This window comes from Dermochelys coriacea, chromosome 7 (genome assembly GCF_009764565.3).
Source record: "Dermochelys coriacea isolate rDerCor1 chromosome 7, rDerCor1.pri.v4, whole genome shotgun sequence".
Classification (NCBI taxonomy): Eukaryota; Metazoa; Chordata; order Testudines; family Dermochelyidae; genus Dermochelys; species Dermochelys coriacea.
Window position 1 is genome coordinate 72,655,407 of NC_050074.1, and position 24,605 is coordinate 72,680,011.

A 24,605-nucleotide genomic window follows, 5' to 3' on the forward strand; every position below is an offset into this window, starting at 1 on the left:
TCAGCCAGGAGCTCCTTCTTAGCTCCCCTAGTCCCTGCTCACCCGCAGCTGTCCATGGTCCTGTTGCTCTTTCAGCCAGCCAGGAACACAGTCCTCTCTCCTCCAGCTCCAGGCAACAACTGACTACTGCTCTGTTCTGCAGCTGCTTTTATATGGCCCTGCTGGGCCCTGATTTGCTGCTCCCTGAAGCCTCTCTCATTGGCTTCTTCCTTTCAATGACTCTAGGCCACTGGAAGGACTTCTCTTCTGCTCCTCTCTGGGATAGCATGTGGATGGACCCTGAGGCCTCCAGCAGGCCGTCACTGTGTTGCATAAAGAAGAGAAGGTACAGATGATGTCCTACTACTTCAGCACCCAAGCAGGAGGGTACTGTTCTATCATTCTCTTGAGTGCTGCGGGAGAGACCCTACCTAATTGTAGGTGCTGGCACACTACAGCTCTAGGGAGTACAGTCTGAAAGTTTGGGACTGGCTAGACGCTCTAGCCTCCTCTAGCCATATGCTATAGTGTGCAGTGTCTATTCCCCACTTATGTAGCTCACAGTAGTAGGCAGGACTGTACCCATGTGTGTTCACATTTTATTGTCCGTGACTAATTCTGGTTGTATGCTTTCTTTGGGGAAGGGAATCATGTTGTCATCTATAATAATTTAATAGAGTCCTAAGCACGCTGTCAGCACTCAGAAAACAACAAAATAATAATTATTAAAAATCTCTAATACAAAAACTAATCCCCTGGTATTTTTGAGTAGGGGGTAATTCCAAGGACCAAGCCAATATTACCTTATTCAATAAAAGGGACTCCTATGTTAATTGCTGTGTGAGCTATAACTGAGTGAGAAATGACTGCTTTATTTGCTAGTACTCAAATCACCACACTCCCTGTTTTATCCCATTATAAAGCAAGTTAGGATAATTTAGGAAAATAAGGAGTTATATGTAAAAGTAAATTATATGTCAGATTATGCTCATTGCCTTAGAATTCACCTGTACTACATGCATGCTATGCTTAATCCACTCTGCAAACAAGGTAAAGGTAAATATGTGTTTGAAATAATAAATTCTTTAAAACAAATAACGATTTCTACATTTAATAATTTTGTTGTTAAATCAAATGATGAGGCTTACGTTTGCTTGAACCTGTTATAAATCCAAGTGTTTGCACAGCCTATCTCATGCTGCCACCTGCAGTTCATTACGGTATGTATGCAATCAATTGGAAAGATGCAGGGTTTTTTTTGCCTTTTGTCCCCTTTAGTTTAAATTAGATGGCGTATCTCATTCTAGGATGAAGCTCTGCTTTCATCAAATTTGAAAGCTAGGCTGAGGCATGACATGGTCAAATGGATTTCTTGGGTTCTCACATAAGCGCTAGAACTAGCATCCTCCTTGATCCCAGTCCAGTGTTACAATAACTCCCAAATATCACTACTATCCCCTCATCACATTAAATGGGAGTCAACAAATTATGATGGCTTATTTAAAGATGGAATATAACCTTTAAGTCATGATAAAAACAGTATAACACATAAGGATACTTTGCATTCTGTAAAGTTTTCCATCCAAAGTACTTTACAAACACAAATGTAGTAAACCTGATATTGTTTTTGAAGAAGATAAGTATCATCATCTCATTTTGCTGATGGGGAAGTTAAGGCAAAATGAAGTTACAGGACTCACCCTATGTCACACAAAAAGTCAGTGGCAAGGCCAGGAACAGAACTGCCTTCTGAGTCCAAGAAATGTGCTCTGACCACCAGAAAATGTTATTTCTTAAAGAGCACACATACAGTATAGTAAAGAATAAAACACATTTCCATTCACAATGTTAATGTATGTGAAGCCAAGTTTACATGAAATTTATTATGGTTATTCAACATATTTTAAATCTCTCTCTTTACTAAACATTGTTTTACTAGTCTTGGTTTTCTTACTTGATTTACCTGTAGAACTTTCTCACTTTGTTAAATGGTAAGCAACTAAGGCACTGCTTGTAGATCTTGTTCTCATCAGTCTGTAGTTCCAGCCCACATTTTGCACAACCTGAATAGATGATCATAGGAAGAGAAGCCAAAATACATTCTAATGAAGTGTCAGCATCTAAGATGAGTTGCCTGTACTGGGGAGTAGCAATGGTAAACTTCAAGTCTAAGACATGGGCTTTCAATTGAATCACTCCTACAAAAACAAAAGGATTAGATCAAATTTTATGCCGTTTTAGTATTTCATAATATTATCATAGAAAGCAGTAACAAGAAGATATAGCTCAACTGATTCAAAACACTGCGTATAAATAACATAACAATAGCCTGAGATTTACTTTATCTTTTTGGAACTGCATATTGACATGCTTTACAAAGAATGGATTTCCTCAGTGATAAAATCATTATGATAAAAAAAAATCTGAAAGTAATGACCTATGTGCTTAAATATTACTGTGATAGATGCCTATATTTTTTAAAAAAACAGACTTTGAGATCAGACAGGCAACATCATAATAACTCAGATGTTCTCTGATTATAACAGTGCCAGTGATTATTCAAACATTTCTCACATATAGAGGTGTCTTGGTAAGTAAACCTGGAAACATAAAACTTTCTAAGGTAGGTACAACAATAGACAATGGGGAAACAGGAAGCTGTGATACACCAAAAGTTTATAGCATCAAAGGACAGTTTGATGGAGGGGAGCAGCAGCAGGACGAGAATTTGTTTTGCCTTTGTTCCACCTGGAGTTCTAGCTCTGGGTGCCTGAGACTCAGTGGAGCCCAGGAGCATGAGCAGTGCAGCTGGAACATTCGAAAATAAAAGGATAAATGTTAAACAAGTCCTACTGTGTACGTGTAAATGGTGATTTTCCACAGCTTATAACTTAACCAAATCTGGATAGATTTTCATGGGTACAGCAAAAGACACCTCTCCAACGTCAGGACTATGCCCCTGCCAAATTTTAAGTCTGTGATTCAAACTTTGAAGGCGTTAGATTTGTTCAAAATATGATTACAAAAAATATACTAGCAAAACTACCTATTTTCATTACTTAAGTTCCCAAAAATGGCTGTACTGTTAAAACTGATCAGAATTGCAAGCAATGGAAAACAACTGATTATTGATGTGGATAAAAAAAAATACTGAACAGGTGCCTTGTCCAGCCTGTGCACTGAACCAGAGAGGGGTCTTGCAGAAAACACAGTATGTAGCAATATAATTAAAAGCTATATCATAATGCATACACACAAGAGTGCACAGGAAACTATAATTCTTTCATTTCCTATCTTCTGAACACTTGACTTTGCATCCTCAACAAAGTTCTTCCAGCACAGTTTTGTTGAATGACTATTCACAGACGTAGGTGTCCATTCTATGCTCTAAGAGAAAATGTCTGTTTTGTTCTGCTCCAGGGGTTTACATGGTTTTTAAAGTGAAAAAGGACCATAATGCATAATAAAGGCCACAAAACCTCATCTAGTAGTTCCTACTGTAGGTAGTTCCTACCTGCCCCAGTAATTTTTATTGAACTAGTACATATCTTTTAGACGGATTTCAAACTTGATTTAAAGACTTCATGTGATGGAGAATTTATCACATTCCTTGGTAAGCTTTTCCAATGGTTAATTATCCTCACAATAAAAAAAAATGTTACAGTGGAGAGTTGATGGCGATAGGAACATATTTAATCCAAGCTGTTTTTATTCTGCTCCCCTTCACAGGTCATCTCTATGCTTTCTGAATGAAGGCTGCATTCACACTTTTGCTGGGATACTGAACAACTGCTTCCAAGACTCACAATTTTAGGCCTACAGCTAGCTGTGTGTGTCTGGTTTTAATGAAAAAACTGTTAACTGTCATAAATATAGTCAGCTTTCCTGCTTAGCAATGTGTCTCTCACTTAAATAGGTAGTCAACAAAGAGCTATGGATTACAATCTCACCTGAACATTTTTCCTCCAGGTGTGTTGACAGATTTGTCATTTTCATGAGAGATTTTTCACTTTTTTGAAACTTCTCTTTAAATTCAACTGCCCTTTTATCATCATCAAACAGACACTCACAGGATGACCATGGAGTTGTGTGCAGTTCAATGTCACCTGAAATAGAACTACGCTGGGCAAGTAGATATTTAAATTCCCATATGTGATCTGAAAAATAAAGCAAGAACAAATAAAGACCCAAGAAATTGAGTTAACTTCCATGCTATGGTTAATACTTGTAGAAAGCTGCAAACACCTACGAGATTCCTTAATAAAACAAAATAATGTGCTCAGTGTTGTCTGCTATCGCGATTGTATCATAAGTTTCATGATAGCTGGAATTTTTCTTAAAAACAGTTCCTAGATCAAACTGATTGCATCAGACTCTCAGGTTTCACTAAAAAAATTAAGCTTTTTAGTATTCATGGTTCTATATAAAAATTTGAAAACATGATCCAAAAAGCAAACCCAGAAAGTAAAATGAACCCCAATTTTATTCTTTTAAAAATCTCATGTTTTTTAAGGTTTCAGAGTAGCAGCCGTGTTAGTCTGTATTCGCAAAAAGAAAAGGAGTACTTGTGGCACCTTAGAGACTAACAAATTTATTAGAGCATAAGCTTTCGTGAGCTACAGCTCACTTCATCGGATGCATTGGATGTTTTTTAAGGCAATCTAATAACAGGGAGGTAAGGTGCTGGCTGATAATACTGACTGCTTGTGTCTTTGGCAATGCTATTGCTCTCTGACATAGGACAGTCATGAGACTATAAAACATTCTTAATTAATGCAGTGAAATAGTATTGTAATAATTTCTTGTAAAATTTCTTTTTCAGAACACCTTGTATTATGAATACTACTATTCCTTAGGAGTTACCTATAAAATAACTAAACTTTTTTTTTACATTTTTGTTTTTTATAAAAAAGTTCCTACCTGTGTTTGGGAAAGCAAAGGGAAAAATGTGCTAAATGTTGAAAGGTATAATTAGGAGAAAGATGACTTAAAAACACTAAGCTAAATTCTCCTCTCTAGTCCACAAAATGGGTCTCTTTAAAGCTATTCTGGTTTCTCTTTATGCCTGGAACTCCTATTGAAAGAAGTTCAGTGCATGTTGGGAGAGTAGAACAGCCATGAAGAAATCAATTGTGGGGGGGAGGGAAAGGGGTTTGGTGTGGTGAATTTAGCTCTAAATATGCAACAGCAATCCTTCAACTTACAATAAAGCAACTGTTCAAAGGTGGATTTTTTCCTCCCTTTATGACTTGTAAAAAGGGCCCAAATGTCAATATACACTACTAAACCCAACTGTTGTCCGGAATTAGTTTATTGGCATGTGGTTATGGAATTGAATCCTGGAACTTGAAGAAGGAAATTATATTAGTAGGAGAATTATAGTGGGTATCACTGATAACTGTCATTTTGCCATTGCCCAAACATTGATCCATCTTCCCAAAACTCTGTACTTTGTTCAGGACATTTCATTTTACTGATTTGCACAATTACAGATCACACGTAGTATAGTATTTCTGTATTTTAATGCCTTCATCATTTGTTATCTGCTTCAGGGGTCACTAAACCACATGCCTGTGCATATTCTTGAAACACAATAACCTGATGAAGCTCCATGGCATAACTGAGGCATGAAGTTCAGTACCCTCTAAGTGTTACACTACTTTTCAACCAAAATTTAAAACAATGGGGTGACTATCTTTTTGAGTAGGTATTTCATTCAGATGGGGTTTAAATCTGCTCCTCTATTCAATGGGAGAAATGCATGCCATTGAGAGAAGAATACAACCCCTAAAATGTTAACTGTTTTATGGAGCAGTGCTAGTCACTCCATAGCTGAGGCTGAAGCTCACATTTGAGGGTTATAGGAACTCAATTTTCAACCCTTGACCCAAACTTCTCAGAAGAAACCAATCCATGTGAAATTTCACACATCTCATGTAAGGAAAAGTTTGGAGTGGGGAAAATCAAAAAAGGAGCTTAAAAGTTATTATATTTCTTTAACAATTTCCTGGCATTGACTTCTCCTAAATTTTTTCAGTTTATCTGATCTCCAAAATGGCTTAGCCTTCAAACTTCAGTTATTCACTTTTTTCTTAGATGAGAAGCACCTATTTTTGGAGAAAGGAGGAAAAAAGTGTCAATATGGGGATTACAATTATATTATAGGTGGTGCTTGTAATGCCACCTATAGTTAAGGTTGCCTGACACTTTCCACTAATGACAGGTTTCAGAGTAGCAGCCATGTTAGTTTGTATTCGCAAAAAGAAAAGGAGTACTTGTGGCACCTTAGAGACTAACAAATTTATTTGAGCATAAGCTTTCGTGAGCTACAGCTCACTTCATCAGATGCATCCAATGAAGTGAGCTGTAGCTCACGAAAGCTTATGCTCAAATAAATTTGTTAATCTCTAAGGTGCCACAAGTACTCCTTCACTTTCAACTAAAAGACCCTGTTTTCAGTTACTTACAAGATGAAAGCAGGAAGTCAGAGGTTAGAAGTAGAAGTGGTGGGGGACAGAGGCAGGAGACGGTGATAGGATAGATGGGGCAAGAGTCAAAAAGGAGGGTAAGAGTGGAGGGGCAGGAGTTGGGCTGAGGTGGGATAGGAGCAGAAGGGGGCACAGGACAGCTGGGAGGAAAGGAGATGACAGGAGCAGAATTGTCTATGATCACTGCTAGAGCATACTCTCCTACAGATTTTGAAACTGAACGCATTGCTCCTGAATCTCAAAATTCCTTTGCTGTCTAGCAATTTGCTATGAAAACCAGGGGCAAAGTGTGTCTCTCCAGCCCACCCTAATGACTGGTTTACATGGAAGATAACATTCTCTACACTGTTAGCTCAAGCGGTAGAGGACTATACTGTGAATCTAAATGTCCCAACCCTGCTGATGATTCATGTGGGAGGCCAATATGATTCTATAGATGACATCTTTGTTTTTTCAATTTTTAAAGTTATTTTTTAAAAATGAAGGAAGCTACGTTAAACAAAATGACGATATTAAAGAGTCTTAAGGTTGTAAAGTGACGCAAAAAAATTAGGAATTCCAATCAAGGTTGCCTGTGCATGATCACAATCACATACTATTTAGTATGTGAAGACTATGTAGTGTCTCTTTTTGGACGCAATAACATATGAAACATGTGAGAGGGTGTAGTTACCTCAGACTAAGGTACACAAGGGGAGCAGGGGTTTTCTTGTCAATTTCACGGCTCCTGCCAAGAAACTGACAAGACAGCCAATGTAAGGGACACAGCATCTACACAGGCACTGCGTCCACTCTAACTATACCGATATAAGCCTTATGCCTCTCATAAAGGTGGAGTTATGTCGTCGGCATAGTAGGGCACTTACATTGGCAGGACAAAGGCTGTAGTGTAGACACGGACATAATGAGGTTGACGTAAGCTGCCTTTGTCAACCTAACTGTGTAGCGTAGACCAGCCCTCAGGGCTAGTCTACACTTACCAGGGGATTGAGGAGCAGAGATCGATGCATCGGCAGTCAATTTAGCAGGTTTTCACTAGACCTGCTAAATCAACCCCAGATCACTCTCCTGTCGACTCTTGTACTCCACTGGATCGAGAAGAGTAGGGGGAGTCAATGGGAAAGTGTCTCCCATTGACATCGAATAGTGTGGATCCTGTGGTAAGTAGGTCTAAGCTATATCAATTTGATATAGCTTATGCTATTTATGTAACCCAAATTGCATAGCTTAGATCAAATTTCCCCTGTATGTAGACAAGGCCTTAGACAAATTATACTGCCCAGAAGTAATACTAAAGACTGTGTTCCTTTGGCTGAAGCAAGCCACTTTTTGTTTGCCTTTTCGCTCTTTTTCTGGATCAAGCTGAAGAAAGTCCTGCCTTGTCACTATGTACATTGGGTTAGAGCAGCTTCCACAATTATGCAGAATTGTATTTTAGGTGTCTTGAAAAAAATATCACGTGGATCCTTAACACGACTGCCATATAATTTAATTTCTTTTCAGAAAATCATCTCAAAAACCGTTTCTAGAGAAAGCAATTTTCGTATGTTAAATTGATTTTTTTAAAATCACCTTACTATGGTTGAGCTGGTAATGTATTTTCTCAACAAGCACAGAAGATTGTAAGCCCACTAAAGTTAATGAGAGACTTTCCACAGACTTCCGTGGGCTTTCGATCATATCCACCATGCTCATTTCACCATTCGCTGTGTGCTTGGTCAAGAATTATAACATTCAAAAACCAGTTGGAGAACACTTCAATCTCTCTGGTCACTCGATCACAGACCTAAGAGTGGCTATACTTCAACAAAAAAGCTTCAAAAACAGACTCCAACGAGAGACTGCTGAATTGGAATTAATTTGCAAACTGGATACAATTAACTTAGGCTTGAATAGAGACTGGGAATGGATGAGTCATTACACAAAGTAAAACTATTTCCCCATGGTATTTCTCCCTCCCACCCCCACCCCCCCCGGTTCCTCTGATATTCTTGTTAACTGCTGGAATTAGCCTACCTGCTTGTCACCATGAAAGGTTTTCCTCCTTCCCCCCCCTGCTGTTGGTGATTGCTTATCTTAAGTGATAACTCTCCTTACAGTGTGTATGATAAACCCATTGTTTCATGTTCTCTGTGTGTGTGTGTATATAAATCTCTCCTCTGTTTTTTCCACCAAATGCATCCGATGAAGTGAGCTGTAGCTCACGAAAGCTTATGCTCTAATAAATTTGTTAGTCTCTAAGGTGCCACAAGTACTCCTTTTCTTTTTGCGAATACAGACTAACACGGCTGCTACTCTGAAATGCTTGGTCACTGTAGCCTAGTCTATCTAGCTCTTATAATATCTTTTAATCTATTTGCTTTTATGACTTCATCTGGCAACTTGTACAGTCCCCAGTGCTATTACTCTTTGGGGAAAAACAATTCTGTCAGTATTCTCAATTTTTAGATTGTTCTCTATGGTTTTTAATACTCCTCACTAGCGTGAGCATTAATCTTTTTCAAACTCTTTCATAATAATTTTCTCTGTTGCTTCAGTTAACCCACATTGGCTTTTCTCTAATAGAGAAAGCTTCACTTTTCTTAAAAGCTGGGATCATTCTAGTAGCTCTTGCTGTATTCTTTCCAGGGCAGTATAAAAATAATTGTTGTAATAACTACTACTCTCAGATGTTAATTTTCATGTCCTTCTTTAAAGCATGGAAGACATTCATTCAACTTGACAGCAGAGACTACTGCTTTTTTTTTTTTTTAATTTTACATTTATTTCTTTGGTCTCACAAAAGCTTAATTTGTATCAGCAGTAAATTCTCTACTTGTGCTACGATTTTGACATAAACTAAGCATATTGCTTCTTAGTTATGACGAGCTGCTTACATATCTTAGTCAGGACTGCAGTATTTTGACACTTAACCTTCCCTAGTGTGCTCCACAAATTCATTTTTTAGGAACACAAGGAAAAAAAGTTTTTAGTTGTAAAATCTTCATGGGTGAAATCCTGTCCTTAATGGGAGTTAGCTTTGCCTTCAATGTGTCCAGGATTTTACCCCATGTTGCTAGGCCTGCTCTGCTCTCCAAAGGCTGTTTGACTACAAAAAAGTATTTCATTATTCAAGCCATCATGTTTGGTAATCTCAGCCAGATCAGAGTAACATAGATAACGAAGTCTGACTACCTGATGCTATTACAAAGACAGTCTATAGAACTGGCACAGTTTTTAGTGGCAGAGTATGAGAGTTTTCTTTACAACTTCAGTGACAGATGAAAATAACTGTACCTCTTTGTTAAAAAAAAATTGCTTTGATGCTTCAAGGTAAAGTTATTAATATCGCTAAATATCCTTTCTAGGGGAAGTATGAAAAAAGCTGCAATTCCTCATCCCTACTTATCAAGACTACTATGTAAAGTTTAACCTTCTAGTATACACATGGCCATCACATGCCTCGCTGTTTTTGTCTCCTAACAAGAATGACCATCATGTGCTGTCTTCTTGTGACCCAGCCATGCCAATTAGTTCTTGTGACCTATTCACTTGTTTGGCATGACGTGGACTTTTCTTGGCTGTCTTGCTGGGATCAAATGTTCATGGCTTGTCTATCAGTGATGGGTATTTGGACAGTTGAGAAATCAGTCTTTTATCTTGCATTTTAGATATCGTCTTTTAATGATTAAAATATGTGAATTGCTAGATTTATAGAACACTAACAGGAGAATAAATTACAAGCTCTCTGGCACAGTTAAAACAATTATAATGATCCTATCCATATCTATATGTTATTAAAATTTCCTGTTGTCTTCCATTGAAGGGACCAAACAACAAAGCCTTTATTGTAGTATAATGGCTTATGGCTTGATTATCCGCTGTAACTATTTAACTTGCTGCAGCACATACTGTAGTGTCAAGAAACTTTTCAATGATATCCCATATTATTTAACAGTTAATACTTCACCTTTCTCAGTTCTACAAGGAACTTACTGGAGTTTTGCCATTGCCTCCAATGGGTTCAGGATTTCACCTCATGTTACTTTCCCATAAGCTCCTTATTTCTCTTGGACTGTAGTCACATGTCCTATTCCCTTCTTATTACAACATACCAAAAAATAAAGGTCATGAAGGTTTCATCATCTTAATGCTCAACTTCTGCTGGTAGTCTACTCTCTTCCCATTATTATTTTTTGTGACTTATTGCTTTAGTTCTACCTGCAGCTACTTGAGTTCTGAAAGAGAGTGTGCTCTAGACTAGAGGTTAGGGCAGGAGAAGTAGTAGTCAGAATTTCCAGGATCTATTTCCAGCTCAACTACAGATTCACTATGTTACTTGGGCAAGTTTCTTAACCATTATGTATTTCAGTTTCCCCATCTGTAAAAATGTATATAATATTGCACCTCACTAAAGTGATGTCTTTTTAAAATCTTGCCCCAAACATTTATGGCAATGATCTTGATAGGCACTGAGCGCCCTTGGATTGACATCAATGGGTTAAAAGAGCATTCAGCATTGCTCATGATCAAGCTCTAAGTAAAAGCTAGACTAACATCTGTAAAGCCCTGTGAGACTCTGATATATGAAAATATAGATAAAGCATTACAAAATCACTGCTAAACCCTTAAACAGCCATTTAAAACTCTCACTGGTGTTCCAGAATAAGTGGATGAAGCAAGCTGAAGTTTCTGAGCCAGCTTGCATAACAAAAGATAGTGTAGAGCTGTGGGAATTTTTAAAACATCTAAAAACCTCAAGTACATTGTCACAATAGGACTGAGGGATATTTACCCATTGAATACAAATATTTACTAAATGAATGTTTTAACACAATGTTTTAACAGCATCATGGAAAACATATTCTCATGCTACCTTTTCTCACTCTTCTCTTGACCTTTACTATGACTGCAGATTACACATATTAATCATTCACCTGGATAATACATACAAAGAGTTTATTTGTACTTACCCTTTTTCCTTTGAAGTTGAGGACACCAGGCTGCCCCTGCACCCCATAATACCATCAGATAGTGCTGATCTCTGATCTGTTCCACCGTTAGAATAATTTTTCTTTGCTTTTCTCCTTTGTAACTGTATACAGACTCTGAAAAGGTTTTAAATGATATCACTGTGATTTTACAGAAAAACTTATTTAAAATTTACATTAAAATACCTGTGAACCCACAGCACCAGTTACGGACAAATGGGGAGGGGGCAGCAAATATTTCCCCCCACTCCCACATTTTTGCACTTGCTCAAGTTCCATAAGTCACAGAGCCATAGGGGGTGGGGGATACAGCCTGACCACTTTTAAGCAGTGGTCCCATACTATATCAGTACAGCTGCTGCCAGAGCATTGCTTCAGCTTTTTGGTCACAGTGGCACTGAAATTGGACCCAATTCTGTTCAGATGGAGTTGCAACCAGGCCAAATTTCAGTGAGAGGCATTGTGACCTTGTGCTCAGGGTCACAACACCACTCAAATCTGGCCCAGCTACCCCTGGCTGAGCCAAATGGTGTTGCGACCTGGAATGCAGGGAGTCTGGTTCCTGTGCAGCACAGTGCACAGGAGTTTGTCAAGAAGTCAACTTGTGGTGACACTGGCTAAAGCACTGTGTGGGTCAGAGAAATAGAAGACTTCCATTGAGAACAACAGGTGAGATGCACTTTTGAAAACAGAGCCACTATTGATGGTGCTTTAATGGTAGGTGCTGAGTACTGGGACTTTTTAAAATCTTGCCCCAAACATTTATGGCAATGATCTTGATAGGCACTGAGCACCCTTGGATTGACATCAGTGGGATAAGAGGGCATTCAGCATGTCTCAGGATGAAGCTCTAAGTCAAAACTAGAAAAAAAAACGCCGTAATAGTTAAATCGCTTTCTCAAAGAAAAACATTTTTCTACTACTATTCACTCAAAAACAGGAATTATTGCTGTGTGTACAAACAGACTAAAAGGGATAATGGTGGTAAATCTTGAAATTGTTAATTATAGAAGAGTCCTATTCATCTCTTAATTCTTGAAGTCACTTAGAGTCAGAGTTTAATGCCAGAAGGGATCACCAGATCATCTGGCCTGGCCTGCTGTATATCCCAGATCATCAACACCAACAGCACCCACACATTAAACCCAATGACCAAAATATTACAGTCCACAGAAGTCTAAACTATTATGTACCACAGGGAGAGAATAGGAAGGACCAAGGAACACCAGTGCACTGATTAAATGAAATATACCCAGACAATCCTGACAAGCAACCAGCCCCCCCCCCCCCCCCGCCCCCGGCAATACATACAGAGTGCAGAGGAAGGCCAGAAACCCTCAATGTCACTGTCAATCTGACCTGGGGGTAAATTCCTTCCCAACCCCTTCTATGCAATCAGTTAGATGCTGAGCATCTGAGCAAAAACCAGGCACTGAAGCACATAAGGGTGAGAATGTCTGGTTACATACGAGAGCACTGGTCCCACCTATTCCAGTGGCCCATTTCCATCTCTAATACTTGAGATTAAAGAGAACAAAAAACAAAACAAAACAAAAAAATATACCGGAGGAAGGGGGCAGGGAAACCCTGCAGGTGGCTGGCTGAAGCCCTGAAGTATGGGCTTTTAGGAACATAAGACATAAACTGGAAGTGAGCCCCAGGGCAGTCACTGCCCCCAACCACCAGAAAACAAACTAGTTATACAATCACACTCAGAAATTTGTCCAGCTCTCTCAAAATGCAAGTTGCTTTCCCCCACAACTCCTATGTGAGGCTTTTCCAGAACCTCAATCCTGATAGTTATCCTTCTAATTTCCAGACTGAATTTGTTCATAGCCAGTTTATACCCATTTGTTCTTGTGTCAACACTGTCCTTTAGCTTAAATAGATCTTCACCCTTCCTCCCTGCTGTTTACTCCCCTTCTTTTTGCTAGGCTGAACAAGCCAAACTCATCTAGTATCCTCTCATAAAATAGGCCTTCCATTCCCCTAATCATCCTAATAGCTCTTCTCAGCACTATTCAAGTTTGAATTCATTTTTCTTGGACAACCAGAATTGTACAGAGTATTCAAAATGAGGTCTTACCAGTGCCTTATACAAATTTTTTATTAATATTTCTCTCTTTCTACTGGAAACACCTTGCCTGATACATCCTAGGTCTGCATTTACCGTTTTTGCGGCCGCATCACGTTGGTGGCTCAGTCATTCTGTGATCAACCGATATACACAATTCTCCCACCTCCTCCGTCCCTTCCAGATGATCAGCCCATACTTGTAGCAGAAATTCTTATTATTAGACCCTAACTGCATGACATTGCACTTTGTACTATTGACTTTCATCCCATTACAGCCACTCCAGTTTTCAAGGTCATCCACATCTTCCTGTACAATATTCTGATCCTCCTCTGTTTTGATGATCACTCCCAACTTATAGACAGATTCATAGATTCATAGATACTAAGGTCAAAAGGGACCATTCTGATCATCTAGTCCGACCTCCTGCGCAGCGCAGGCCACAGAATCTTACCCACCCACTCCTATGAAAAACCTCACCTATGTCTGAGATATTGAAGTCCTTAAATCATGGTTTAAAGACTTCAAGGAGCAGAGAAGCCTCCCTCAAGTCAACCATGCCCCATGCTACAGAGGAAGGCGAAAAACCTCCAGGGCCTCTCCAATCTGCCCTGGAGGAAAATTCCTTCCCGACCCCAAATATGGCAATCAGCTAAACCCTGAGCATTTGGGCAAGATTCACCAGCCAGATACTACAGAAAATTCTTTCCTGGGTAACTCAGATCCCATCCATCTAATATCCCATCTCAAGGGATTAGGCCTATTTATCCTGAATATTTAAAGATCAATTACTTACCAAAATCACATTATCCCATCATACCATCTCCTCCATAAACTTATCGAGTAGAATCTTAAAACCAGATAGATCTTTTGCCCCCACTGCTTCCCTTGGCAGGCTATTCCAAAACTTCACTCCTCTGATGGTTAAAAACCTTCGTCTGATTTCAAGTCTAAACTTCCTGGTGGCCAGTTTATACCCATTTGTTCTTGTGTCCACATTGGTGCTGAGCTTAAATAATTCCTCTCCCTCTCCTGTATTTATCCCTCTGATATATTTATAGAGAGCAATCATATCTCCCCTCAACCTTCTTTTAGTTAGGCTCAACAAGCCAAGCTCCTTAAGTCTCCTTTCATAAGACAAGTTTTCCATTCCTTGGATCATCCTAGTAGCCCTTCTCTGTACCTGCACCAGTTTGAATTCATCCTTTTTAAAGGGGAGACCAGAACTGCACACAGTATTCTAGGTGAGGTCTCACCAGTGCCTTGTATAATGATACTAAAACCTCCTTACCCTACTGGAAATGCCTCTCCTGATGCATCCCAAAACCGCATTAGCTTTTTTCACAGCCATATCTTTGTATCATCAGTAAGTTTCATTAGTACATTCCTATTTTTTATATCAACCTGATAAAATACTGAGTAAGATTGGGCCCTAGTCTGATCCTTGGGGAGGATCCTCTACTAGTAATCTCCCTCCAATCCAATAGTTCACCTTTTACCACAACCTGTTGCCTTCTCCCCGTTAGCCAGTTCCTTATCCATCCTACAATTTTTGTACTAATTCCCACCTTCTCTGATTTAACTGATAATTTCTCATATGGTACTGGGTCAAGAACTTTACAGAAGTCCAAGTACATTATTAGATCTATTGCATTTCCCTTTTCTAAAAAAATCAGTTGTTTTCTCAAAGAAAGAGCCAACGGTTCTGGCATGACCTACTTATGATAAACCCATGTTAAATTATATCTCCTTTACCATTTACCTCCGTTAATTTAAATATCCTTTCCCCTCACAAATTGTTCTAGAGCCTTGCATACTACCTAGCTCAGACTAACAGATCTGTAATTGCTGGGATCATTTCCCCCCCCACCTTTCTTAAATATAGGTATGACGTTAGCTATTCCCCAGTCAGACGATACTACCTCCCAACGGAGAGAATTATTAAAAATCCTTGCTATGAGACTAGCAATCTCATGTGCCAGTTCTTTCAGTATTCTGGAATAGTTTAGGGCTTTAAACCTACATTCAGTGTTTCTCACAAATACTTAACATAGTTCTCCAATAGCAAATTCTGTTCAAAATATAACTATTGAGATGTATGTACAGTATATGCAAGCATACATCATGGAGAATTCCACCTTTAGACAGTTCAATCTGTAGGAGAATAAAGACAATATTGACAGTTACAGATAACTGTGTGGGGAAGTAGAAGAAACAGGTGAAAAGGGAGACTATTACCGCTTCTACTGAAGGAAGGAGCCAGTGATCCCAGTCTAGGACCATTTAGAGAAACCAAAGGCTATCTTCTCTGCTCTAGGCAAAAAGCTACCAGCTTCCCTCTCCCTCCGTCAAGTCATGCTCACACTTGACCCCGTTATGTCTTGCTCAGGTCACCCAGAACTGTGAGCCACTGCATTACTGCTTTGTCTCAGCAAGAGTGAGCTTTGCTGCTGCTACTAAGCTATGTGTTAGCTCCCTGTCACACCTGCTGGTCAGCAAAGTCCTTGGGACTCTACCAGTCCAAATATTGCCTTGCAGGTAACAATCAGTGAACACCAGTTTCCAGGTTCCCTGGAGACAGCTTGTTGCAATGTCCACTAGACTTTCACTGAAAGTATTAAGATCGCTGCCTCCAAAGAGACAGAGCACAGAAAGCCTATCAGGTTACCAGAAGACTTACACTTCAATGCACACAGCACTTACATAGCACTGAGATGGTTTTGTAATGAAACAGGAATAAGTTTATTAACAAAGAATACAGGTTTGAGTGATTTCAAGTAAAAGTGAAAAAGACTGAAAAGGTTACGAACAAAAGATGCTTTCTAGTGACTAAAGCTTAACTTCAGCAAGTTACAATCCTTGTCCAAGCAGGTTTCTCACCTATAGTCAATTTCCAGAGACTTCAACCCCCTTAGCTGAAAGATCCACCTCTCTCAGATTTCAAGAGCTCTGGCCTCTTGTGATGACAACAAAATGCCTTTCTGTTTCTGCTTATAATTTCCATAATTCCACTGTCTCTGTTTCAAGAGCCAGGACGGCTTCCTGAGGGTGCACCCTCCATCCCCTATCATGATCATTAAGTTGTCATCTCACCCACTTGCAGTTTGATGGCTTTGTTTACCTTCTACATAAACGTGCTTTCATTGTTTCTGGTCACATCTTGCTCAATTTACATTGGAGACATAATCAAGCAGACAAAACAACATTCTTTTGTCTAAGACAGGCTGGGCTTATACACTGCCTGCCAAACTCCTTTATAAGACTGTTTCCAGCACACATCTATAACTCTTTATATACCACCTGTACATATGTAATGCAGTAATATTAATGACCAGCATGTTACCAATTTGCGTACGATACCTTACATGACACCTTTTATAATGACATGACACATAATACAGATTATGACAACAATGTGTTCGGGCAATGAGCGTGTCAGGCTTGATGTGAGTTATGGTATGATGAGCCTTCTGCCAGTTGGCATTGATGGGCTCCTGGGGTCATACTCCCTTCCCAGTCAACCAGCAGTTTTCAGGTTCTCCCCCCGGCCACCCCAACAATCAGCTGTTGGAGATTTCATGCTGAATTGAATTCAGAGGGGAAAACAAAACAATCATCTTTTGTGCTGGAACACAGTTCTAACTGAAAGCAAAGCCTGGCCTCTCTGGGGTGACCAGAGCAGAATATGGAGGTATGGGGTGGGAAAGAGCAAACATCATCTAAAATTTAAGTGCTGATTTTTAAGAAGTTAGAAAAAAATTCTTTAAAATTTACTGTCATTTAAAAATGCTGGTTTGTGGTGCTGGATTTAACTACCTTTTAGCATATTGGCAAGGTATCTGGGCTTGCAACATAATCATGAACTTGTGTCACTTAAGGTCCAACAAGTCCACTTACCTGTTAGTAGAGTGATGCTGACAAGTTTTAGTACTAAATGCACCAATGTATCTGGCTGAAGTTGGTCTAGCTGGACATGCTGTATGCTATCTAACTTCTGCGGTTGTCTGTGTGGGAGATCTCTGAAGTAGGCAAATTTTGAAGACACATATGCCAATAAATCTTGGAGACCATCAACATCTACAACATGGGAAACTTAAAAAAAAAAGGAGAAAAGAAAAAGAAAATCATCTGACCCTTCTCTTTTTTTGGCCAAGAAATGTATTATAATCTGATTAGTGAGTGTTTGGACTGAAAAAATAATTCTGAACCAGGGCAGCACCTGGAAGAATCATCATAAACAATCTATCATTTGATTCAGACTTGAAATTAAAACATTTTTTTTGCCATTTAAAAAAAACCAAACTAACCATACTTTATTATTTGATAGAATTTCAGCACAACATGTGTGTTGCTTTAAATGCACCCAAAATTAGTAACAAAACAAAAATAGCTCTTACATTGGTACATAATCATATAAAGTGGTCTCATTAAAAAGTTAGCATTTACTAAAGAATTGTATCTGAAATATAGCAGTTATTTCTTATTCTAAGTACAGGGAACTCAGATAGTTCTGCAAATGTTTGCTTTGTATGATGAACGCTCAATTGTGTCACATAGTCCATCTGGCTAACAGTCCAGGATTGCTCTTTACAGATCACTTTCTAGTGTTCTGCACACTTTAGATGTTTACCTTAGCAAAGAAAATCCAAACAACAATAAAAAGATTATTTTTTAAATAGCCAATTTTCTTTTGAACTAAAATCTGGAAAATAAGTGATTTAATCTATAAACAATTCTCTTTGAATTCGAATCTAGCGAAGTTGAGAATTAGATAAAATATAAAGATTCTCTTATTCACATATTGCAGTCTCACATTCTTTGGGATTGATAGCTGAACAGCTCCCCAGATTAAATAACTGACTGGTAAATGTTGACTGCAGCATCATTTCTCCATACCAGTGGTTCTCAAACACAGTGACATCTGCAACAAAAAAAGCAGACATCAATCCACAGCACATTAATGGACCTGTATATACATCAACCTACTTCAGCACTGGAAATCTTTAAAGTGACTTTAGCTCTGACTCTGAATTTGGAATCCTTTATTTCACTCCTCTAATGTTTAAGTTGTTCCGTCTATTTCCTTGGTCTTTTCCAATGCATTATGGCCTACCTGCTGTTCCTATCTTGCCAGTGGCCTTCTCCACTACTCAGGTAGGCTACTTTCCTTTTATGTGCTATCTAAACAGTGGTCTAGGGCTGACCTTGAAAGACGCAGCCAAGCTGTTACTTTGGCTTTAAATATATTCCTAGGACCTGAGCCTGCAAAGTTGTTCTATGCATATGCAGAACCCTGCTTACTTCACTGGAACTCTGCATGGCCCATGCAGAGCAGCTGGCAGGACTGGAACACTAGCTTTTGACTGAAGAGTGTTTTTAGAAGAGACTATCTTTTTAAAATAGCTTAATTTTAAAAGAAATGTTCAGAATTCACAGAGAACCAATAAAAGCATTGTTTTATCAAGTCTTCTCAATGGTAGTCGTCCTCTACTGTATGATATTTAATAGTCCAATACCAAATATCTCATAAAGACACATTGTGCAAGGGAATTACATTTATCAAGTATGATTTCCAAACAGCAAGGTAGATAGACTAACAGTTTCTTATTGACTCATATAGCCTAACTGAGGCAGGCAGTGGTAGGCTGGCTTGAAAATACTTTGGATGGAGTCTGAGATAAGGCAAACAAAAAGCTTCCCCCTTTCCCCTTTCCTCTATCTTTATTTTCAGTTTTTCTATAACGTATAATACCACAGTATCTAAGCAATAGTAAAAAAGTTAAAACTATACAACAAACAGAATTTAAACAAACATTCAAAACTTTGACTGAAAAAGTCACAACAAGCAAGAGGTAATGTAAACTAACAATATTAGAAACAATTTTGTTAAAATGTCGGGGGGGGGGGAATCACAATTATTTCTCACGTCGAATTCTTAGAAGTTCAGATATCAGTCTTCAGCGCAGTCTAAGAGCCTACATAAAAGTAGGGATAACCAGACAAAAATACCCCAGCATTAGTGCTTGTGGGATTTGATAATAGGAATAATCCTATTATTAATTTATACCTTCAAGGAATAAATGATCAGATTACGAAACCCTATAGCTGTGAGGATTTTGTTCAGAACTTGGAAGATTCTGGATTACGTTCTCACTTTCAGGTATAGAAAGAGTTTAGAACTGTTATCACACCATATGAAATGGGACAGGCTGGGTAGATACATCCTGGAATCTCTTTTAAATGTATTGTAGAGTTGATTGGATGGAGAAGATGACAGTTCTAAAGTTCCACATCCTCCTTCCTTTTTTTGCTTTATTTTGGCCAAATCCAGCCATATCTTAAGCAGATGTAGCTCTCCCTGAGTTGCATCTTCTTACACCAGAGATGAATTTGATCCCAAGTGTATCAAAAGAGTTCCAGGAGATAGCAAGTATAATAAGGAGCTGTCATCAATCTTAACTAACTTATCCTGAGCTGGTTGAACCAAACAGAGCATTTTATGCCAATACTCTGCAAACTACAGTGGCTCCCCATCCACTGAATATTCAATTCAAGTTTCTAATATTGATGTACAAAGCCCTTAATGGCATAGGTCAAAGCTGACAAGGACTGCCTTTCCTTCTGGGATTTGTCACAACAGTTATAATAGTCTGGTACAGGACTACCAATGATAAAAAACTATAATAGAAGAAATCCAAATATGGATCTCAAAAGCAGAACTATTAATTCAAAATGCAAAACACTGAACACCTTGTTCCTTCTGGAGAGATCCCAATGATTTCTATGATGTGTGTGCAGCAACAAGATGCCACAAAGATAGCTGCTTTATAAATGCTCATTGGCTAGATAGATTACATACACAGAATACATCTGACTTGACTTTCTGCAATATCTCAAGGTCAATATATTGCTCTTCTACATGGTGCATGCTTGAGATCAAAGAATCAATACATATTGTATAACAATGTAAAGTTCCCGCTCCCAAAAATCACAATTTGTTGCTTTTTAAGTGGCAGGATAATTTTCAGTGAATAAACTAATGACTACAAGTCTCTCTATATAACTTACTCTATGTCAGAAAGCATTTAAAAAGGTAAATTTTTAAAGAGCAAACACATTAAAAATGGAGTTTTTACCTGTGAGTAGTACAATATCTCCAGGAAACACTGTGAGTGCCCAAAATGCAGCAGCCCGCCACAGTACAACCTTCCTCTCGATTTCTGACTGGTCAATAACTACAATAGTTGCTATGGGAACTTTAGAGGAAGATTTTGGTCTTGACTTTATCTGTATTTCTTTGACATGACAAGGATGTACTACTGTGACCAAAACACTGTACTTCTGGCTCTTGCAGCTGCAGTTTTTAAGTAGCAATGGATTCTTCTGAAGTTTCGAAAACCTTGACAACATATCTTGATCTACTTTTGTTTCAGGACTGGTTGGAGAACAAACCAATTTAGCTCTCTTTGATTTCTGCTGAGTTTTAAGTGTAGAGTAGGAAATACTTAGGACATCTTCAGATGTTCGGATTCTTTTAGAAGAGCCCTTATAATAATTATCTACTTGGGAGCACAATATTCCTGCGCTCAATGGTTCAATACGGATCTCGTTCAGCAGTTGTTCATAACTAACAAGTTCTTGAGAGTCCTCTGCATTTTCCTGAGAACTTGTTTCTCTTTTTGTAGCCTCAAGAGAGATAATGTTCCCAGCACTCTCTGAACTGAAAAGTTCAAGAGAGTTTGCAGACTCTTGTTGCTGGTCAGTCTCAGGCACATTAATGCATGCTTCAACAACAAAATTAGTCTGGAAAGATTTATTTAAAACTACTTTATTTTCTATATATTTTTTTCCTGCTTCTATTCCTTTTAGTTTCATGACTTCTCTCTGCATTTGATTCTGTTCTTTAAAGTGCTTTTGTGAAAGAATGGCAATTTGGCTTGATGTCATTATACTAAGAAATTCGGTGTCTGTTGATATTGCAAAGTCTGAACAATCACGCAGTGTTTTTTCTGTTTTTGACTCCTTTGCTATTTTGGGAAAAAACATTTCCAGGTACTGACTAAGATGTTCATGATGGACACTATGATTGTCTGATGGAACATCTTCTTTTCCCATAGACTTTAAATGTATGCTAATCTGTTTAGTACTAGAAACCAAATCAGAAATATCACAGCACTTATCTTCCAGATGTCTGACACCTTTTACAGAGAGGTTTGGAAGGCAGTCATTTGAGGGTTTTGAATACTGCCCATCTGTTTTTGTAAATATATGAGGAAGCTGTTGATATGCAACTTGAATCATATTTTTGCATGTGTCTCTATCTCCAGATATTTGATAACAATAGGAAGTTACATCACCAGTCCTCTTCAATGTACTGCCATTAGTTTTCATCCCTCCACCTACAGATACACATGATGTTAAATCATCTGCCACTCCAAACCTCCCTTGTTCAGAGTTCACAGAGAAATGATCTCTTGTATGCACAGTTGGGTCTCTAAGGTCTGGTGCCTGATGTTCCACATGATCCATGCTTTTGCATTTTCCAGCAAAAAGATGGAAGGCATGTTTGTCAGATGAAAGGTGGAGTTCTTTCCATGTTTCAGTGGCGGCTACCGAAAAACTCTGTTTCTCTGACACCTCCAGTGGGGTTGGAATGATGGGTGCTCCCAAAAAAATATGGATTCGGGGTCTTCCAGACATGCTTTTTGTATTTTTTTTTGAGAAAATATATTTTTGTGCAATAAATACAAAACTTCAAATTTTAATATAAAATGCCACAAAACATCATTAACTTATTTTTCTGGCAGTCATGTTAAATTTTCAAATAAATTAATTCATACAGATAAATATTGTGTTTTATAAATTAACTGGCTAAAGCTATAAATACCACCATTTTATATTTTTGAATAGTCAAAGATTCATAATATAGAGAAACTGGAACAAATTAGTCTGCCCTACAGCTGTATATAGAACTACAGTGATAATTAGGATACATTTTTCATTTTGATACTAGTCACTATGAAACATATGTAAATTTGCAGTGCTAACAAAGGAAAACTGAACAGTCCAGAACAAATTCCCAGGAAGCTAAACCTCCTTTATTTCTGTGAAGACTCAAATATCATCATCATCATCTACTACTACTACTACTACTTAAACAATTTAACACAAACTGGTTATTTACACCTTCATTTTATATTGGCAGAAATAAATACCTATATCAGAAATTTCTTACTACATGATTACCAGTTGTTTTCATGTTATGGGGGGGAAATTCTCAAATAAATAATAAGTAATTTAGAAGGTTAAATCTGGTTTAAAAATTACTTTCAAATTGAAAAGCTTGCTACTTTAACATAAAAATGACAATGATTATATGACTATTTTATCAAAGCAGGTAATGTTATTGCAGAATTTCTAATTACTTTTTCAATACACACTAAAAAAACCCACACTATATCTGAGAAATTGCTTCAGCAGCAGCTGTTATTCATGTAAGTAATGACACCCTGCCTAGGAAGTTAATAGTCTCTTCTCCAAATTAACAAGTGTGTCCATCTTAAACAGTTTGTAAAAAAAGACTCAGATTTTTCATCGATGCTATGAGTCTTCAAATTGAACTGTACGTTGGAATAATACCCTAATCCTGATACTGTCCAAAGATAGCTGCCTAATATGGAATTTCAGGAAAGTGTAGACATCTGCTTATTTCTGTCTAAATGTTTTGGAAGTCATAGAACTGTGAATCCTGTTGAAGCTGCAAGCATAAAATCACATGAAGGAAGTTCAGATATTTGATCCAGCTGCAGATAGAAGAGAAAAAAACATTTAAACACTGCAATGAAAAAAAAAAAGATTTTTTCTTTATCAGTTTCATTTATTTAATACAGTCAGTTTCTTAATTGCCCATTAGAGGTCGCCAAACCCTATGTCAAACTTCACATTCACAAAACTCATAAAAGGAACCAGAGAAAGGCAATATAATAGTGGTGTGACACGGAGACTTGTGCTATTTCAGAAGCTGGAAAAAAATAGTATGTGATTATGTAGTTAGAGACTTTATTATAATGCATACACATAAATAGGCTGAATTAAGGAGGCAAATGCAACTTCAATTCTGGATTTTCCTAACTTTTTAGTGCTTGACTTTGCAACCTTAATAATGTTCTCTGATTGTTTTATTTTTGAGTACTGTTCCATTAAAAACTACAATGTAAAACTTTAGAACCTACAAGTCCACTCAGTCCTACTGTTTGTTCAGCCAATTGCTAAGACAAAAGTTTTTTTACATTTATGAGAGATAATTCTGCCCACTTATTTACAATGTCACCTAAAACTGAGAACAGGTGGGTTCTACTTGATACTGATCCAAAGCAGTGAGGACCAACGTACCTTCATTTTCATCATCTGAGTCAGATGCCACCATAGAAGGTTGATTTTCTTTTTTGATGGTTTGGGTTCTGTGTTCCACATCAGAGAGTGTTGCTCTCTTAAGACTTCTGTCAGCATGTTCTACACCTCGTCCCTCTGAGACATTGGAAGGCACTTCAGATTCTTAAACTTTGGATCGAGTGCTGCAGCTATCTTTAGAAATTGCAGATTGGTACCTTCTTTGTGTTTTGTCAAATCTGCAGTGAAAGTGTTCTTAAATCCAACATATGCTGCGTCATCATCCGAGACTACCATAACATGAAATATATGGCAGAATGCGGGAAAAGCCATAGAGCAGGAGGCATACAATTCTCCTCCCAGGAGTTCAGTCACAAATGTAATTAACGTATTATTTTTTAATCACAGGTTTCAGAGTAGCAGCCGTGTTAGTCTGTATTCGCAAAAAGAAAAGGAGTACTTGTGGCACCTTAGAGACTAACAAATTTATTAGAGCATAAGCTTTCGTGAGCTACAGCTCACTTCATCGGATGCATCCGATGAAGTGAGCTGTAGCTCACGAAAGCTTATGCTCTAATAAATTTGTTAGTCTCTAAGGTGCCACAAGTACTCCTTTTCTTTTTTAATGATCATTATCAGCACGGAAGCCTGTCCTCTGGAACGGCAGTTGAAGGATGAAGGAACATATAAATATTTAGCATATCT

The 24,605-nt window shown here is 38.2% G+C and overlaps 1 protein-coding gene across 18 annotated transcripts in view; it reads right to left on the reverse strand.

The window, feature by feature from the left end:
- The window catches only part of SHLD2 (shieldin complex subunit 2), a 166,127-nt gene that overhangs the window by 13,186 nt on the left and 128,336 nt on the right, over window positions 1-24,605 (reverse strand). For 9 of the 18 annotated variants that reach the window (XR_006282966.1, XR_006282967.1, XM_043519709.1 and 6 more), the window contains 6 exons: window positions 20,648-23,314; window positions 18,310-18,432; window positions 17,409-17,603; window positions 11,420-11,554; window positions 3,930-4,136; window positions 1,943-2,177 (listed from right to left, as the gene is read on the reverse strand). Coding sequence is in view for 15 of the 18 variants with exons in the window: in XM_043519709.1 (XP_043375644.1) it covers window positions 1,943-2,177; window positions 3,930-4,136; window positions 11,420-11,554; window positions 17,409-17,603; window positions 18,310-18,432; window positions 20,648-22,211 (2,459 nt within the window). In the remaining 3 variants the exon portion in view is untranslated. Of the gene's footprint in view, window positions 1-1,127; window positions 1,318-1,942; window positions 2,178-3,929; window positions 4,137-11,419; window positions 11,555-17,408; window positions 17,604-18,309; window positions 18,433-20,647; window positions 23,315-23,903; window positions 24,146-24,605 lie in introns of those variants that run through there. The other 9 variants (XM_043519720.1, XM_043519716.1, XM_043519715.1 and 6 more) reach the window with 6 other exon arrangements.